At 36.4% G+C, this 19,668-nt stretch overlaps 1 protein-coding gene across 3 annotated transcripts in view; it reads right to left on the minus strand.

Moving 5' to 3' along the window:
- Positions 1–19,668, minus strand: part of TRIM24 (tripartite motif containing 24) — a 110,122-nt gene that overhangs the window by 46,580 nt on the left and 43,874 nt on the right. For all 3 annotated transcript variants that reach the window (XM_018046891.1, XM_018046889.1, XM_018046890.1), the window contains exons 2-6: positions 15,959–16,077; positions 11,541–11,688; positions 7,788–7,920; positions 3,673–3,789; positions 725–839 (exon numbers count right to left, since the gene is read on the minus strand). In XM_018046891.1, the coding sequence (XP_017902380.1) occupies positions 725–839; positions 3,673–3,789; positions 7,788–7,920; positions 11,541–11,688; positions 15,959–16,077 (632 nt within the window). The remainder of the gene's footprint in view (positions 1–724; positions 840–3,672; positions 3,790–7,787; positions 7,921–11,540; positions 11,689–15,958; positions 16,078–19,668) is intronic.

The following is a 19,668-nucleotide window of genomic DNA, read 5'->3' on the forward strand; positions in this document are numbered from 1 at the left end:
TGAGCTTTCTTCCCCTTAAATCTTCAAACATTAGGATTCTTTCATTCTCTTCTTAATTTGCTTCTCTACTCTTAAATTCCTTTTGTACCAATATATTAAAAGAATACCAAAATATCATGCAATTATTATTGCATTAAGATACCATGTAGAAGTTGTAGCTTCATTTTATTTGAGTCAAACATTAACTCTGGATCTTGACCTTTTATGTGTGTAAAAAAGCTGATTAAGACAGTAATATTTTTCTTACCTGCAGTGAGAAAAATCTATCCTAAGTGCCTTGAGCATCGTTCCCTGAGTATTGCTTTCACAAGACTGTTGAGGGGAGGAAATACATCCTTTTATCTAATTTCTCCTAAGGTTCAATGTATATATTTGAGATTTAAATATAGCTTAGGGTAACTTACTGAAAAACTTTGCTGCACTGCTTTGGGGACCCAAAGCTGTCAGTTCAATGAATCTCTAAAACAGTTCATCTTGTTTTAACATTTACTAAGCTCCTCCTTCAAGCAAAGCATTATGCTTTGTGCTATGAAGTAAACAAGAAGAATTAAGATATTCCTAGTGTATTTTAAAGTCTTAAATTGTCAGTTACAAGGTAGAGCCTAAAATATTACTGAATCATAAATGAAAACAATTATATGAAAAAGGCTGTGATTCCAAATTCAAATACATAAGAAAACACTTAACATAATCACCACATTTCGTCCCATTAACAGTAACTTACCTCGAGCTGATGCAGTAAAGCTTTACCTTTTTTATTTATTTCTACCATCAATGTAAATATGGCAACTTTAATATCCTGTTCCACCTGCTTCTGATTCTGATTTACTTCAATTATCCTGAAAATTAAACAAAAGGGGAAAATCTAAAATCTAAGGCAGATTTGTTTTACAATACGCAATATTGATTTTTTAATGTCTAAATTAGACCAGAAAGTTTTCAGCTCTTAAAAGCTCGCCTATTCCTAAGGGTCCTTCAGTTTAAATTGACTTTCTTAAAGATGAGAGAACAAAAATATAATTCTTTCAAAAGACAGTTACTTCAGTTCAATCTTAAAATAAAAATGTATAAAACTGTAAAAGAATGAACATATTTTAAGGAAATAATATTCAGAAAAATGATGATGACACCTAGAAAAATTCTCAGCCTTTAAGGATGGACCAAAAAAAATGATTTACAAACAAGATAAGGAAAATCATGACTCTGAGTTCTACTGTATTCACTGCAACTAAGAAGTAGAAAAGCTTAAATGTGTCACAATTATCTTAGTCATCTGAACTGCTGCCCACACATTATATCTGAATAAAAACCAAAAGACCATAATAATAGTTAGCAACTTTTAATAACACATTTGTCTTGAAATAAGCAGCCAAATAACTACTTTATGTTTTTACAAACCACAATATATATTTTTTCCTTTGACCAGAGAAAATGTCTTCATGGAGATCAAGATGGATGAGAAAAAAAATACACAGCATCAAGCCAGAATACCTTATAGAAGCAGATAAAAATGAGGCATCAAACATTACGAGGTAAATAAAAGGCTTCGTTTCTTCTGTCTGCTTCTCCCATGGTTATCTTCCAAAACTTAAGATCAAAGGGGCAGGGATTTTATTCTCTGTTGGAAATTCTTTTTTTAAAAAATTATAGTTGATTTACAACATTGTATCAGTTTCATGTGTATGGTAAAGGGATTCAGTTACACATATATATATATTATTATTATTATCCAGATTGTTTTCCCTTATACATTATTACAAAATATCGAGTATAAGTTCCCTGGGCTATTTATTCCCTGCCATGTTGGAAATTCAAGATCATTACTGAACATTAACATTGGCTATCGGATCAAGGAAGTAAACAACCTCAAAAAATAAACAAAAATCTCATGATGGTAGAACAGAATGAAAACAGGGACAAGTCACGCCATGTTTGCACATGAATAAAAATGAATTAATAGCAAAGTCAGTCCAGTAAATTAAACCTTTTTATAATCAGGTAGGCTATAAAGATATTAACAATTAGCAGCTAATTTAAATTCTTACCATTCAAAAAATAAAATCCTTCCATATTATAATGTATTACTTTTAAAAAATAGCATAAACAACTTTTAAAAAAAGTAAAACAAATTCGGAAAATTCACACTATCTGATTTTAAGATTTACTATAAAAAGCTCTAGTCATGAAGCAAGTGTGGTATTAGCAAGAAAGAAAATGGAACGAAATGGAAAGTCCAAAATAATCTCATACATATACGGCCAAATGATCTTTTACAAAGGTGCCAACGCAGCTTAACAGCAACAGGATAGTCTTTTCAACAACTGGAACAAGTGTTGGAATAAATGGATATCTTTTTTTTTTTAAGTAAACTTTGGCTCAGAATTCATACCATATACACAGTGAAAGAAAAAAAGTAAAAAGGGTGAAATTTCATCAAGGGTGAAGAGTTTATATAAAAGTAGTTATTTTGCAATTGCTACTCTCTGTTATTAGATGGGAAAAACTATCCTTATCATTCCATAAATATTCATTGTATATTTTCCATTATTCAAATACAAAAATTTTAAACCCACCAGTTATGTCAATTTTGCCAAATACAGGACTTGATTGGAATATGGCAAAGAAAACAGTATTTGGTCAACTACAGTTTTTACATGAAAGAGAAAGGTAAAATGAAATGAGAGCTGATAACTTTTATTACTACAGTGTATAATAATAAATAGATATAATAACACCACTACCAGGTTATCAAGAAAAGGTTAAATCATACTTAAAGTCTCCTGTAAGAAAACCAGGTGAATCAAGGAATTTCGTGGAAAAAAGTACCAAATGCCCCATCCTAGCCATGTTGCAAAATGATCAGAGTAAGAGATTGTGACAACTGATCTTAAGGAAGATGAACTGTAAGAGGGCGATATATTTTTTCCCTGTGAACAGCACTGAAAACTCCTGCAAGGCCTCTCTTATTCAGGCTCTCTCTTTCTTGATCTATTTAAGCAGTGACATGTTACTTCTGTGTGCACAACAACAAAGGAAAGGAGACCTGGAGTTTCACAGATGCTGTAAAATGTCAGTGTGGGTCCCAAATGGGATAAAAAGGGGTACCAGACAAATTCCCTCTTCCCCACAGAGGTCAGTGGTTTGCTCCCCCAGTCACTGAACTGTAAGACATGGACAGCTGATGATTTGATCCCTTGGAGGACAAAAGTATAACAGATAATATGTAGAAACTGTTTGAAGTATTATACCTGTTAAATAAAAGGTATGTGAAACAGTTTAACAAGCCCTGTCTCCTGATGTTCTATGATATGTTCTTCTTCCTCAAGGTTGCAAGTATTTATCTAATTGTTAAATATTTTATAGCTTCTATATCCTGGCATTTCTTGGGAAATTAGAAAACAGCAAATAATTAAAAATTATTATTAATACTTACTTGATAAATGAGCTGTTAATAACAGTTCTGAAATTTCATGGCTGAGAAGAATACTCTCAAACTTTCCAAAAATTCAAAGTTTCTGGACAAGTCTTATCAAACTCTGTTATTAGACCCATCTGACAACTCACTTGGATGTACTTCACCATGAGTTGAGCAAACTGTCTGTTCTTAAAATTAATATACTTAATACATTGTATATAAAGATGATTTAAATAATACCACAAATATAAATTTACCTGTTTTGGATCTGATTTCCTGTGAATTTTATATATTTTGTTTTTTCCATCAGTTTGGTGATTAGTGTATCTATGATCACTTTCTGATTCTGAAAAGCTTCTTCTATAAATTGGTATCTGAAAAAATAATAAGCAAATTATTTCACACAAATATGTCTGTCTAAAATGAGGGAAAGCCCCAAAGCAAATAAATAATAGAAGACTAAGATAAACGGTACGCTTAGTTGCTCAGTCGTGTCTGACGCTTTGCAACCCATGGACTGCAGCCTGCCAGGCTCCTCTGTCCATGGGATTCTCCAGGTAAGAATAATGGAGTGGGTTTCCATTTCCTTCTCCAGAGGATCTTCCTGACCCAGGGATGGAACCTGAGTCTCCCATATGGCAGGCAGATTCTTTGCCATCTGAGCCACTAGGGAAGCCCACTTGGATGATAATGGGTATAACGGATGTAAGCAATAACTTAAAAAAAAAAATCAAATATATCCTAGAAGGTAGCTTTTCCCTTCATTATCCCTTAAGAAGGAGGGATTCTTTATAGATATTACTAAATTAAAGGACTATTTTAATCCAACTTTTCACTATGACTATTTCATTAATTTCTGCATTGTATCTATCATATCCCTTTTGCTACTTACTTTGGGTTTAATTTACTGTTTTGTCTAACTTGAGATAAAATGTTTAATGTATTTACTTTTATCCCTAACATAGAATATATGCATTTAATGACAATTTCCTCTAATTATGGCTTTAGCAGTATACCTCAAGGATAATATTTTCATTATCATTCAGATAAAAATATTTTCTAATATCTATTGGAACTTCCTCGATGCTTTATTTAAATTGATTTCTAACTACTTGGGCTTCCCTGGTAACTCAGCTGGTAAAGAATCCGCCTGCAATTCAGGAGACCCCAGTTCGATTCCTGGGTCAGGAAGATCTCTTGGAGAAGGGAAAGGCTACCCACTCCAGTATTCTGGCCTGGAGGATTCCAGATTCTCTGCTTCCTTATTAAGCCTGGAATGTTTTAATTTGGAAACTTTTATCCATTCATGTTTATTATAACTACAAATATATTTAGAGATCTACCAACCTATCAAAGTATTATTAAATCCCTCTTGCTCTTTGTTCCTTTTTTCTTCTTTAGTCTGAGTTTAGACTAATTATTAATTTTTCCACTTCCTGTTATCCTGATAATCATATTGACTTTTACTACTCTTTTAATGACTACTTTTTACATTAGAAAATGCATATTTTGACTTATCATCTAAGATTAATTTATATTTACTACCGTCTTCCTAAACAATGCTAAGGACATGAACTCCATATCCTCCCCTAACATGTCTGCTGTATGATATATAACACACACCCGACACACACCAAGACATTACTGTTAAGTCAACAATTATTCTGATTTACTCATACTTATTTTAACTACTACTCTTTCAATCACTCATCACCTACTGTTTTTCTTCTGCATAAAGTGCTTTTGTGAGTGTTTACCAAGGATATATTCTCTCAGTTTATTTTGTCTGAATATGTCTTTCTCATTAACTCTCATTAACTCTCATTTCTGAAGAATATGTTCACTGGGTATAGAATTTTAGTTTTATAGTTATTTTCTTCTTACACTTCAAAAATATTACTTTATTTTTTAATTATCCTGCTGAGGAGTTATGAGGCTTCTTGAATATGAGCTAGATATCTGCACATTACAAAGTGCTAAGCCATTATACTCTGCTCTCAAATGCTGCTTCCTTCCCATTCTCTCTCTCCTTCTTGGAGCCTAATTACACACTGTGTTACATCTTTTTGATCCACTTTACATCTTTCTGTTTATCATGCTAATTTATATGTTTTCTTAACTTTCATCCAGTTCATGAATTCTCATTTACTGGCATGTCAAATCAGCTCTTAAACCCTTTACTGAGTTAATTAGTTACTGTAATGTTAAGTTCTAGACATTGTTCACATTGCCTAACATATTTGGTTATTTCTAATTGTGTGCTGAACCCATTTTACAAAACTCATTATTAAATAGATTTGAGGTCTAGGGTGATGTCTTCTTCCAGGGAGGATTCACATTTTATTCTACCAGGTGTCTTGAGGCACAAGCAGTATGATTTCAATTTAATCCAACTTTAGGTACTGGGAAGATCTGATTCTGCGTTTTAGTTCCGGTGAGGAACTATTTACTAACTAGTTGATCTTTATCATAATAGTGTTCACTTTCAGGATCCCAAAGCAAGCCAAGGAGAAGCCTTTAACCCTTGTGACCCCAGAACTCCAATCCCTGTCTTTCAGCTCTGAGAACTTGTTAAAAGCACCTTTCAACCTCTAGGCAAATGCTTCAAAGGGGGAAAAAAGCCTGTACCATTCTCTGTTCCCACTGCAAACCAATCCTGGTCTAGTAATTGTTGTTGTTGTTTAGTTGCTAAGTTGGGACTGATTCTTTGTGACCCCATGAACAATAGCCTGCCAGGCTTCTCCTGTCCATGGGACTTCCAGGCAAGAATACTGGAGTGCGTTAATAATTCTTTATTACCAACTCTAAAATATCCATGGTTTCTATATTTTGTGCACGTTTTTTAGTTACCTTCACCAATATAGTGAAAGTGAAAGTTGCTTAGTCATGTCCGACTCTTTGCGACCCCATGGACGATACAGTCCATGGAATTCTCCAGGCCAGATACTACAGTGGATAGCCTTTCCCTTCTCCAGGCGATCTTCCCAACCCAGGGATAGAACCCAGGTGTCCCACATTGCAGGTGGATTCTTTACCTTCTGAGCCACTAGGGAAGCCCCTGAGCTACACTGGTATTGAGCTCACTGGTATGGTTGGTCCAAATTACCTAGTCTGCCACTACTGGAAGACTAGACTTTTTTAAACCAATTGTATTTGTATCAGCGTATCATAATCTTACCGTTTAATTCAGTTGTTGCTAGCTCAAATGCCGATGGAGGACAGATGTAAAAGTTAGCTGTAGTAGGAACTGTGACGAATTAGAGAAGTATGACCATTTTAAAGAGAACTAAAGTCACCAACCTAGATTCACTTCAGTTCAGTTCAGTCGCTCAGTCATGTCCAACCTAGATAGCATATTCAAAAGCAGAGACATTACTTGGCCGACTAAGGTCCGTCTAGTCAAGGCTATGGTTTTTCCTGTGGTCATGTATGGACGTGAGAGTTGGACTGTGAAGAAGGCTGAGTGCTGAAGTATTGATGCTTTTGAACTGTGGTGTTGGAGAAGACTCTTGAGAGTCCCTTGGACTGCAAGGAGATCCAACCAGTCCATTCTGAAGGAGATCAACCCTGGGATTTCTTTGGAAGGAATGATGCTAAAGCTGAAACTCCAGTACTTTGGCCATCTCATGTGAAGAGTTGACTCATTGGAAAAGACTTTGATGCTGGGAGGGATTGGGGGCAGGAGGAGAAGGGGACGACAGAGGATGAGATAGCTGGATGGCATCACGGACTTGATGGATGTGAGTCTGAGTGAGCTCTGGGAGTTGGTGATGGACACGGAGGCCTGGTGTGCTACGATTCATGGGGTCGCAAAGAGTCGGACACGACTGAGTGACTGAACTGAACTGAACTGAAAGTCAATTCCAGTCAAATGCTGACATGAAAATATAGGGCACCGAGGGCTACAACAGGTTCAGTTTTCTTTAAAAACAAAACAAAAAACCAAAATGAAAGACCTACAAATTTTTTAAACGTAAAATCTCATCTACAATGCTGGCAACGAATTCTCTATATTTTTAAAGTGTGCAGGCCAGTGGTTTTCAACTGGGGTGATTTTCCTCACCAGGGCATTTGGCAGTGTCTGGAGACATTTTTAATTGTCACAGTTGGGAGAATGCTACTGGAATCTAGTAAACAGAGGTAAAACATCATACCATTAAACACCATACAATGCACCAGATAGGCCCTACAACAAAGAATCACTTGACTCCAAAGTCAATAACATCAAAAGTTGAAAAATCCTTTACTAGGTCAGCATACTACTAGCCGAACAAAACATTTACAGACTGCCATTTTGCTGTGATGCCAGCAGTCATCTAGCCCTCCTAAAGCTATATTATAAATCTATGTATATAACCAAAGATACAAGTACCTATGTTCTTTATGTTCTAGTAACTGGCAATCCCGACACGTCAGTTTGTCACATGTTTCACAGTAAAGCTTCAGCTGCTCCTTCTTATGAAAAGGACAAAATACTGGTCGTTGACTGGTCACACCAACTGCCTCTGTAGAGACAAGGGGGAGGGAGCAAAAAGGAGAAAATTAATATAATTAAACAGTAAATAATTATTAGAGTGTTCATTTAAATTCAAATCCACAGAGACGTAGAGGAGGTACAGCTTCATCCACACCACCATTACTACTAGGTTTTACAGGTAGTAAAATATCAAGTACTTTTTTCATTTCTAGAGGAAAAGATAAATAAACTTTTCACCTTAGAATGTTAACATTAAAATTAATTCATGAGAAAAAGAAAGTGTGTAGCTTAAAAGATGCTTTATGAAAAGTTACGACCAACCTAGACAGTATATTAAAAAGTAGAGACATTATTTTGCTAACAAAGGTCTGTCTATTAAAAGCTATGGTTTTTCCAGTAGTCAAGCATGGATGTGAGAGTTGGACTCTAAAGAAAGCTGAATGCCAAAGAATTGATGCTTTTGAACTGTGATATTGGAGAAGACTCTTGAGAGTCCCTTGGACTGCAAGGAGATTCAACCAGTCCATTGTAAAGGAAATCAGTACTGAATATTTGTTGGAAGGACTGATGCTGAAGCTGAAACGCCAATATTTTGTCCATCTGATGTGAAGAACTGACTCATTTGAACAGATCCTGATGCTGGGAAAGATTGAAGGCAGGAGGAGAAGGGGACGACAGAGGATGAGAGGATGATGGCATCACCAACTCAATGGACATGAGTTTGAGTAAACTCCGGGAGTTGGTGATGGACAGACAGGGAGGCCTGGTGTGCTGTAGTCCATGGGGTAGCAAAGAGTCGGACATGACTGACTGACTGAACTGAACTGATGAAATAAAGGAAAAAAATCTTAGGAAAATAGCCCAGATAAATGAATGAAACCAACTGGAATTCTCCTTATTGCAAATGTAGGGTTTTTTTTTTAATGTGCAATGCAGAAAAATCTAATAAAAATGTATAAAAGAGGTGATAGAAAAATTATTTCCCCACTTTTGCAAAACTCCTAACAGAGGATACCCATTGACACAGAGATAATCATAAAATGCATGTTATTACACTGCAGTCATCCACATAACTTCTTAATTAGTTATCTAGGGTGGAGATAAGACCAGTTAATGCTTATGTTACAATATTAAATGGAAACGCAGAATACAAATAAATAGAATGACTGATTAAACAATACTAAGGTAAGCTGAGTGGAATTAAAAATAAAATTAATGAACTAAAAATATGTGGAGGGCAATTAGATAAATTTAGGGATAAACACAAAAAGGTAAACTACTGTCTAGTTTATCAGAAAAGGGAAAACATAAAATTCTGGGGGGGAAAAAAAAAGGAAATTAAATAACCAGATAGAGAAAGTTAGCAATGTATTAAAAGAATTTTAAAAGCACACACAACAAGACCAAATGGAATGAATCCCAGCAAAGCAAAGATGGCTCAATACTGTCATAGCTTCCCCACTCCCGTCTCCTTGAGGTTCAAGTCATCTGGGCACCACAGTAGATGATGGGTAGTCAGACATCCTTGCTTGGCTTGGGACATCCTGGTTTGTGCCTGCTCTTCAGGAATAATTGTATTATTATAATACCTGATTTAGATAATTAACATGTCACCCATTTATAGACTTCTTTTATTTACGAGGAATTTCAATTCTGACCCACAGTCATCCTCCAAGCCCTAAGTCTCATCATGATCATCCTGGATGATTGAGAAGTCTGCAGAGAGCACCACATAAAGACAAGCCTCTCAGACTTTTTCATCTCTAGAGACCTATACTTCATTTTAGCTGCTTATTCTGTTTCATATACATCATGGTCTCACCCTAGATTTTCTACTGTCTGTTACTATTCCATTTCTGTAATCATAAATTCAAATATCCCACTCTTAATAACTTCTACTTTCTAACTTTCCAATTCTTCAACTACTCTCATTATACCTCACTGATATCTCCAGTTACTAACTGCTTCTTCTATCCTAACAACTTCACTTTATTTCTACAGTTAAAACCCCAAATCCTTCATGTCAACACATGCCATTATCTGTATCATTTACCCCTAAACCCCAACCATAAATAGTTCAGTTCTTCTCTATAAACACCAGACTCTGGAGGACTGACAGAGGAAGTTTTAAGTGCTATATCAAATGCAACCTTGATGTTACCAAGCAATTTTATTTCCAAAGCTAGAGCTCTCTTTGAACTGAAGTTATTTCAAGTATCCTCCATGTCCCTTACCTTTTAAGTCCTTAATGCTTCTAATCTCTTTTTCAATAGACATTGGACTTCACAGAAAAACAAGTCTTTCTAGTACTAATCTATTAAATTTATCTGAGACTATTTTCTCTTTTTTCTTCATTGGTGTTCTTGGAAATTATATCCCTTTTCCCGTGTCTCAGCACTCCTAGCTCCATCTCTTACTACTCTTCTTGCATCTTACTCTCAGGTACAATCAATGTTTTCCCTCTGGAAATTTGTGCATGTGCTATGGTTTTCCCCACCCTTCTCATTTATGTGATGAACTTCTATTTACCCTTGAAGTCCCAGATGTGGCTTTCAATGTAAATCCCCAAGTCTGTGTTTGGTACTCCTTTCATGTGCTCTTACAGAACTTATGAAGTTAAACTATGATTGCTAATCTGTTCATAGGCTTCATCATTCTGACACCTCCTGGAGGGTGGGAAGTACCTGTCTTACTCGTTCATCTCTTTAATCTAGCAAAGTTCCTGGAATATAGAATAGACATTCAAACCCTTGTTGACTCAGTGAATAAAAAGCAGTGAATTAATTTTTAAACAAAAATATATTAATGAGCCATAAAGATGAACGAAGAGCTGATAAATATTGCAACACAGATAAAACCTGAAAACACTGAGGTAAGTGAAATAAGCCAGACATCAAAGGACAAACACCATATAATTTCACTTGTATGAGATATCTAGAGTAAGCAAATTCATAGAGATAAATCATAGATTAGAGGTTAAAAGGGGCTGGAGAGGGGAATGGGCAATTATCATTTATTGGGTACACTTTATTTTGGGGGTGCTAGGAAAGTTTTCGAAATAGTGGTGATGGTTGCATAACACTTTGGATACAATTAACGCCACCAATCTGTACACTTAAAAATGGTTAGAATGTCAATTTTTAAGTTACATACATATTTTACTATAATAAAAATGTATTAGTCAAGTTTACATTACAAGCAACACAACAAAAATGCAGAAACCATCATTACATTTTAAAGAGCAAAGCTTCTTTAGTTACCTACATAATAAATATCATGAAACAGGTTTACTACAAGAATATCAGTGAGAAAAAGAGTTGTAAAACTTCTTTTAACTTACCCTTTATCATCTTAAAAAGAAAGAGATAGAGAAATTTTAAAAGCAATTTTTTTTTTCAGGTGTACATTCATTCCAAATCAAGGCATTTATAGGAGGAGGGTTGTGAGTATAAATAACGCAGAATTCTAAATCTACTCAATAGTTACTTACCAACATTTACAAATATTCAAATTCAACTACAATAGACTTTCTTGTATTAAAAGACAAGAGTATATTTAATGTTTACAACTGTATCAAAACAAGTTAATATGGGAAGGAAAGAATGACCTGGGAAGAACAGAGAAAAAATGAGATTTAGAAACTATTACCTGGAGATACTTCCTCTTTCTGTCTCACAGTGTGGTCTTTTGTGAATTTCACCCTTTGATGAGCTCTGATGCATGTCTTGCAGAGCCATTCAACACACTCTACACAAAACCCATTAGCTTCTGCATTGTCCTCACAGCTTGTACATACCTAATAAAAAGAAACATGTCCCATCGATTTTTAAGAATAAAGAAAAGGTGGTCTCACAATTAACCACACATAAATGAACCCACAGTTACTAGTTGAGTAGTCTTAGGCAGGTTACTTAGAAGGCTCATCTTAAAATAATGGCAATAACATAAATTTTACTAAGTGGTTATGAAGAATAACATGGGGGAAGTCAAACATTATTGGAATAATCATTCTAATATGAAACTAGACATTGAAAAGTGCCATAAAGGAAAGGTATGAGAAGCTACAAAAACATATGATGGGAGAAAGTCATCTTTGAGTAGGGTTGAAGTGTTGGGAAAAGTGAGGAGAGATCACCCAGGCAAGGCTTTCTCTAAAGAGATCATATTTGCACCAAGATAAGAAAGCTGAATCATCAATTACTGGTGACGGTCTTCTAGACAGAGAGAACAGCATGTACCAAAGCCTCCAGCAAGAACACGGCAGGTTCAAAGAACTGACAGAAAGCCAGTACACTAAAGTGGAGAGATCAAGAGGAAGACTGGCAAGAGAAGGAGCTGATGGCAAGGCAGGCAGAGGCCAGACGATCACGTGACACTGTTGGTCTTTGTCTGAAGAAGTCTCCTAAAAGCTTTTGAGTAAGTAAGTGACATGGCCAGAAAGTGCATTTTTAAAATCACAGAAAGTGCATGACTGCCCCTGCAATGTAGAGACCAGATCAGAAAAAGGGCAAGTACTTCTGCACAGAGGGAATGCAGGGCTACAAGTGGAGATGAATGACGGAGATTTGGGAAGTAGAACTGACTGGTTTGGAGGATGCACTGGATATGCCAGATGAAGAGACAGCAAGAGATAGTACCTTTTTCCCCAGCTTGTATAACTGTGTAGATGTTGGCCCTATTTTCTAAGAACAGATATTAAGGTTACACAACACATACAGTCCTCATAACACCATTTATGATTGGGAAAAAATGTTTTCCCCTCAGTCAGTGGTTTACATTAGTCAAATTCCAAATATCTGGATAATACTTCTATAAACCCAAACTTGCTCTTTCTCAGTTCTTGCCTTTCACCTTTCTAACATCATTTGATGCCACTCTTATGTCCTAGAAATAATTTTGATTCCATGACACTTCCACATCCTCTTATCTCCTAGACTGCCTCTCTGGATCCCACCACTACTCTTTCTCCTCTGGATTCTGTAAATTTTTGTTAGGTTTAAGGACTGGTCTCATCCATTTCCTCAGCTTCAACTATCACCTCTATAAGGATGTCACCCAAAACTTAATCTCGACATTCTGCAGCAAAAAGGAGTAAGGGATTTCTATACATACTTTTAGGGAAGGATGTCCACTATAAAAAGTAAAACTAAAAAAGCAAAATGTTAAAGCAGACCATACTACTGCTTATCTAAGAAAGACGCAGATGAACTGGAATGACTTATTTGCTTAAATCTTTAAATAACGTAAAATTACTTATAAAACAATATTAAAAGTGCAAGGATAAACCACAAAAGAAATCAAATGGTTAGCTGTAAGATAAGAGAAAAAATAGGGTAGGTGAAGATGGAGATAGAAGTTTGAGTTCCCTGAAAACATTCTGTTTCATAGACTTTTCTTTGGAACCAGTATATGAATATTTTATATGTAGTTTCACAAATTTCAAATGAAAAAAAAAAAAACTAAGTTCAGTTCAGCTCAATCACTTAGTTGTGTCTGACTCTTTGTGACCCCAAGGACTGCAGCATGCCAGGCTTCCCTGTCCATCACCAACTCCTGGAGCTTATTCAAACTCATGTCCATCAAGTTGGTGATACCATCCAACCATCTCAGCCACAGTCTGCTCCTGGTCTCATTTTTCCTGACTGTACAGAGCTTCTCCATCTTTCACTGCAAAGAATATAATCAATCTGATTTCAGTATTGACCATCTGGTGATGTCCATGTGTAGAGTTGTCTCTTGTGTTGTCGGAAGAGGGTGTTTGCTATGACCAGTGCATTCTCTTGGCAAAATTGTTAGCCTTTGCCCTGCTTCATTCTGTACTCCAAGGCCAAATTTGCCTGTTACTCCAGGTTATCTTTTGACTTCCTACTTTTGCATTCCAATCCCCTATAATGAAAAGGACATCTTTTTTGGGTGTTAGTTCTAGAAAGTCGTGTAGGTTTTCACAGGACTGGTGGGTGATCTTCAGCTGCTTCAGCATTAGTGGTTGGGGCATAGACTTGGGTTACTGTGAAACTGAATGGTTTGCATTGGAAAAGAACAGAGATCATCTGTTGTTTTGAGACTGCATCCAAGTACTGCATTTCGGACTTTTTTGTTGACTATGAGGGCTAGCCATTTCTTCTAAGGGATTCTTGCCCACAGTAGTAGATATAATGGTCATCTGGGTCAAATTTACCCATTCTAGTCCATTTTAGTTCATTGATTCCAAAAATGTCGACGTTCACTCTTGCCATCTCCTGTTTGACCACTTCCAATTTACCCTGTTTCATGGACCTAACATTCCAGGTTCCTATGCAATATTGCTCTTTACAGCATCAGACTTTACTTCCATCACCAGTCACATCCACAACTGGGGGTTGTTTTTGCTTTGGCTCCGTCTCTTCATTCTTCCTGGAGTTATTTCTCTACTGTTGTCTAGTAGCATATTGGGTACCTACCAACGTGAGGAGTTCATCTTTCACTGTCCTATCTTTTTGCCTTTTCATCCTATTCATGGGGTTCTCAAGGCAAGAATACTGAAGTGGTTTGCCATTCCCTTCTCCAGTGGACCATGTTTTGTCAGAATTCTCCACCATGACCTGTCCATCTTGGGTGGCCCTACATGGCGTGGCTCATAGCCCTAAAAAAAAACTAAATTAAAGCCCTAAACAAAACCATAAACAAAAGCAAAATGAAACAAATGAACCTATCAAGTGGGTGACTTAACTATATAGAGAAGAATTACTTAAGTAACCTTAAAACGTGATGATTTGGTTGAATATCTCCAGTACATACATTTAGTAATTGTTACCTTGTCTTCTGTTTTGACAGAGACAATTCTATAATTTCTACTTTCAGTACCAACTCTATTTGTCTTCATTCTTACTCTGCAAGCCTCATTTATGCTTAATGAGCTGGTTCCACATTAGATTCTAGCAATAGGTGGTACTGGAGGAAGACTGCAATGCCAGAGGAAAAGATCATCTTAGTTGGCTTCCTATTTGCTCAACTTTTCATCTACAATTCTAGATTTGACTTAAAAATGTCAATATATCCTTGATATATTTTTCCTTTTTCCTTCCTCTTTTAAAAATAAAAAGCATTTGCTGAATCAATTCTCTTGAAAATCATAGAAAAATGGCCAACAAAGTGCTCAGGAGCATCCATATTGTGTTCTCTACATACCATTTCAGACTAAAGGGAACCAAGGTTCTCAGAAGAACCAACTCCTGCTGGTTGTAGGTATAGAACAGAAAATGAACAAGATCTTGTCAAAATAGAAAGCAAGGGAGATAGCAACGACTACTGGGATTGTGTTGGAAGGACTCAGGAATCCTCATTGCCAAGATGGCACAAATTGAGCACCAATAAGAATAAGTACAACACATTTCATGTTAAAACTCCATGAGTTAGTTCATAATAATAAGCATACATACCACTTGTTAGTCACCTCTGAAGAATGCTAAGAAAATAAATCACTACTCTAAAAATTAGCAACTCAAGGGAAAGAATTGAGCATTTATCTACCTTTCCTGTAAACCTAAGAATAAATGGAGGATGCTTTTCTCTTCCTATTCCAGTTGAGAAATAAAGAAGAATGACAGAATGAAAATGCCATCCTTTTTCAAAGTCCGAGTGAAATATGGAATCCTGGCAGTGATCACTGATGGCCGTTAACATCAGAAAAAAGACAACCAAGCATTACAATCTTTCTGCTTGAAAGACACACAGACATACGGATGGAAGTGTTCTTACATCCTCTCACTCAGTGGGACTCAAATATAAACCAACCTCTACATTTTTATCACCAGTTTACACAAAATACAGCAGAGAGGGAAGCATGTCAAATGACTTAAGAGGTGAACAAAATTCAGAATAAGGCTAATTTTACCGGACTAACAACCCAGTTTACCCAGCAAATACATTAAAAGGGAGGAGAAAGAAAGCCAAGCAGGGAGAAGGGATAATTTGAAATTAATTAAAGATATGCTTGAGACAAACCAACAAAATGCATGATAAGTTCTCCAGTATTCTAGGCTGTTGCATTAAGAGGAAGCAAGAGACTCAAGACTTAATACACTTACCTGATTAGACTTTTCTACTGTACTGCTGGGAACCTCAGTAGTGTCCTTCACAAAAAAGTTATCTATGATGTGTCTCTCTGCACACTCTTGGCTGCAAACGGGACATCGAATGACTCCAACTAGGAATGACAAAATAGTATTTTTAGTTTTATTTTCATTGACACATAATTGACATAACACATTAAGTTTAGGCTGCACAACGAAAGGAATCAATGTCTGTATATATTGCAAAATGAAAACCACAAAAAATTCAGTTGAAATCTGTCATTGTTCACAATTACAAGTTTGGTGGTGTTTTGGGGGGTGAGAACTTAAGATCCACTCTCCTAGCTCCTTTCATATATGTGATACAGTTTTATGAACTATAGTCCCCATACTGTACATTACATCCCTATGACTTACTCATTTTATAACTGAAAATTTGTAACTTTTGACCCTTTTCACCCATTTTGCCCACCCCCAACCCCTATCTCATGCAACCACCAATCCTGTTTATATCCATAAGCTCACATTCTAAGTTTCAAAACAAACATATGGAGTTCCTAACCCAACACATCTCATCCAAACTGTGAATGGGTTCTTTTACAGGTCCACTATCTTCAAATTCATACCTGTTGTTACTTAACATAAAGCAGTTCGCTTTTATGTACACATATGAATTTCATACGCGTGTGCACCATGTGTTTATGCATACAGTGTGTGTGTTTATGTGTATGTCCCACACTAGCATATTAAATGATGAAAAAATGCTCATAACTTTAAATGAGATGCTCTTCTAAATAAATATCCCCTTGGGCTATTCTTTTTATTGTTTAGCAACTTCTCTGAGAGAGATGTGCAGAATCATATGGACTCTCCTAAAGGAATTAGAGTTCTGGTTCTCTCTGGACCTACAAGATCAGGATCGCTAAAAATGGAACACAGACACACTTATTTTGTTTAAAATACCCATGGGAAGTCAGAAAACACTAAATTTGCTTCCTTTAAGTGCAAACAGCGTTCCTTTGGGGGAGGGGAGATCTTTCACAGTGCTTGTCCTGTGTCCCTTTCCCCTTTGTGGGAGTTGTGAAACAATAAATGAATAAATAAAAATCTAAATTTTTAAAATCTTAATTAAAAAAACTAAAACTATTTCACAATAATAACAAAAATATATTAAGTACTTAGGAGTAAAGTTTTGAAAATGTGTAAGGGCATTGTGTAGAAAAATGTTAAGCTATATTTAGAATCATTAACAAAAAATACCTAAGTAATGAAACCACCATGTTCTTGATGGTAAGATGCCAAGTCTCTCCAAATGTATCTGTAGATTTAATGAAGTTATGCACATGACAGATGTGGCACTAGAAATTGGTGGGAAAGGGGAGGAAAACTTTTCATGGTGCTAATAGCTCTTTACAGTGGGAGAGGGATGAAATCAGATCCCTACTTGACTTAATTCAAAATTTTGGATAGGACAGATGAAGAAATTTAAAACTTTCATGAGGAAATACAGGAAAGTATCTGTGTAACCTTAGAGCTGGAGTAAGTTTCTTACTCAAGAAAACAAAAAGCAAGAGCACAAGGGAGAAATGAATGAATTCAACTTCAGTAAAGTTAAGAACTTCAGTAAAGTTAGGCAAAAGATTATCACGAAGAAAATGAGAAAATAAGCCTTCAATTGGGAGAAGGTATAGATAGAACATAGAACTGACAAGAAATCAGTAATCCAAATCTGTAAAAATGTGGTAATGCACTTCATAGAATAGAAAGATTGAATAAACATGCTTTTCCTTATTCCAGATAAGCACAGCTAAAGAGTCTACACATTCTATACAGAACTGAGAAAGGCAGAAAGGAGGCAGACTGTCTAGAGACCTCAGGACCTGAGGAATGACAATGGTGAGTTTGCTGGGTTTTCTTTTAGCCTCATATATGCTACAGTGGGAGCTCATGAAGCTGTAGTCTCAGAAACACCAAAAGGTAGTTAAAAAAAAAAAGTCCACAAAAGGGTGCTCCCTCTATTCAAAGGACCAGGAAAAGGGCAGTTTGGCAAGACAGAAAACTACAGCTAACCACCATAGAAAAAAAGTGTTTCCTCTCCCACCAGCAAAGGTCCAGTGGGAAGCTTCAGCTTCTACCCCGGCCAAGCAGAAACCAGCTGCCCCAACCATTCCCTGCTGCTTGTGTCAGAGAAGCCTGGTGGGGAGCTAGGGCTTTGGTCCTCACTGGGTGGTAACGAGGCCCCCAGCAGTGTCCATGGAGATGATGTGAGGAGCCTGAGCTTTTATGTCCAGAACAGTAATCAGTTACTCCCCTGCCTCCAGGCTGAAGGCCTGGTGTTAAGTCCAGACTTTCATTGGTATTTATCAGTAACCTCCCTCACCCCTATATCCCTTCTCCTTTGATGTGTCAATGAAGAACACATGAGAAACACTAAACAGGCACTCACACCCCTACCATCCAGGGAGGTATTAGCAGTGCCCAGTGAGAGCATCAGCTTCCACACCACTGCCCAGTGAGGAGGAAGATCTCTCATCAGGGCAGCAAAGGATGCAGCGAAAGAAACTTAAGACTTCAACTTCCACCTCACAGGAGGCAAGAAATAATAAATGTAAGAGCAGAAATCAATGAAATTGAAAAACTGAAAGTAAATTCAACAAAAAGTTTATTTGAAAAGGTCAATAAAATTAACAAACCTCCAAGACTGATAAAGACAAAGGAGAAGATACAACTCACCAAACATAAGGAATAAAAATGGGGCTATCATTACAGACCATAAGACAGCAAAAGGATGACAGGGAAATACTAAGAACACTATTCACAACAAAATGACAATATAAGTGAAATGGACCAATTTCTCAAAATGTACAAACTACTATAAAATAATTTGGACAGCCATTTAATTATATGGAAATCAGCTCTAAACAAAATTAAATACTAACAAACATGTATCGTACTAGTATGCTGAAAACTACAAAATTTTAGAAATCAAAAAAGATCTAAATATATGGAGAGACAATGTTCATGGATAGAGATAATCAATGTAGTAAAAAGTAATGTGATCTACCAGTTTAACAGAATTCCTAATACAATCCTAACAACATTTCCTTTTGCAGATACAGACAAGATTGTTTTAAAATTATATTAAAAGGCAAATGCACTATAATAGCTGAATGGATAAGGGAAAGAAGAATAATAAAGAATCACTATCCAATTTCAACACTTACATAGCAAGAGTAATCAGGAATGTCTGTTATTGACCATAGGATAGACACACAGATAAACGAAAAAGCATAGAGACTTGAAACAGATCTACACAAGTAGGGCCAACTGATTTTTGACAGAGGTGTAAAAGCATCTTTATGCTGATTAACTACAAAATGTTGAAAAGATTTCAGATACTGTTCATGGATTGAAAGATTGCTGTTGTTCTTGTTCAGTTGCTCAGTCGTATTTGACTCTTTGCGACCCTGTGGACATCAGGCTTCCCTGTCCTTCACCAACTCCTGGAGCTTGCTCAAACTCATGTCCATTGAGTTGGTGATGCCATCCAACCATCTCGTCCTCTCTTGTCCCCTTCTCTTCTTGCTATCAATCTTTCCCAGCTTCAGGGTCTTTTCTAAGGTGTCAGCTCTTCACATCCAGGTGGCCAAAGTATTGGAGCTTCAGCATCAGTCCTTCCAATGAATATTTAGGACTGAGTTCATTTAGGATGGACTGGATGGATA

Source organism: Capra hircus, chromosome 4 (assembly GCF_001704415.2).
Source record: "Capra hircus breed San Clemente chromosome 4, ASM170441v1, whole genome shotgun sequence".
Taxonomy (NCBI): domain Eukaryota; kingdom Metazoa; phylum Chordata; class Mammalia; order Artiodactyla; family Bovidae; genus Capra; species Capra hircus.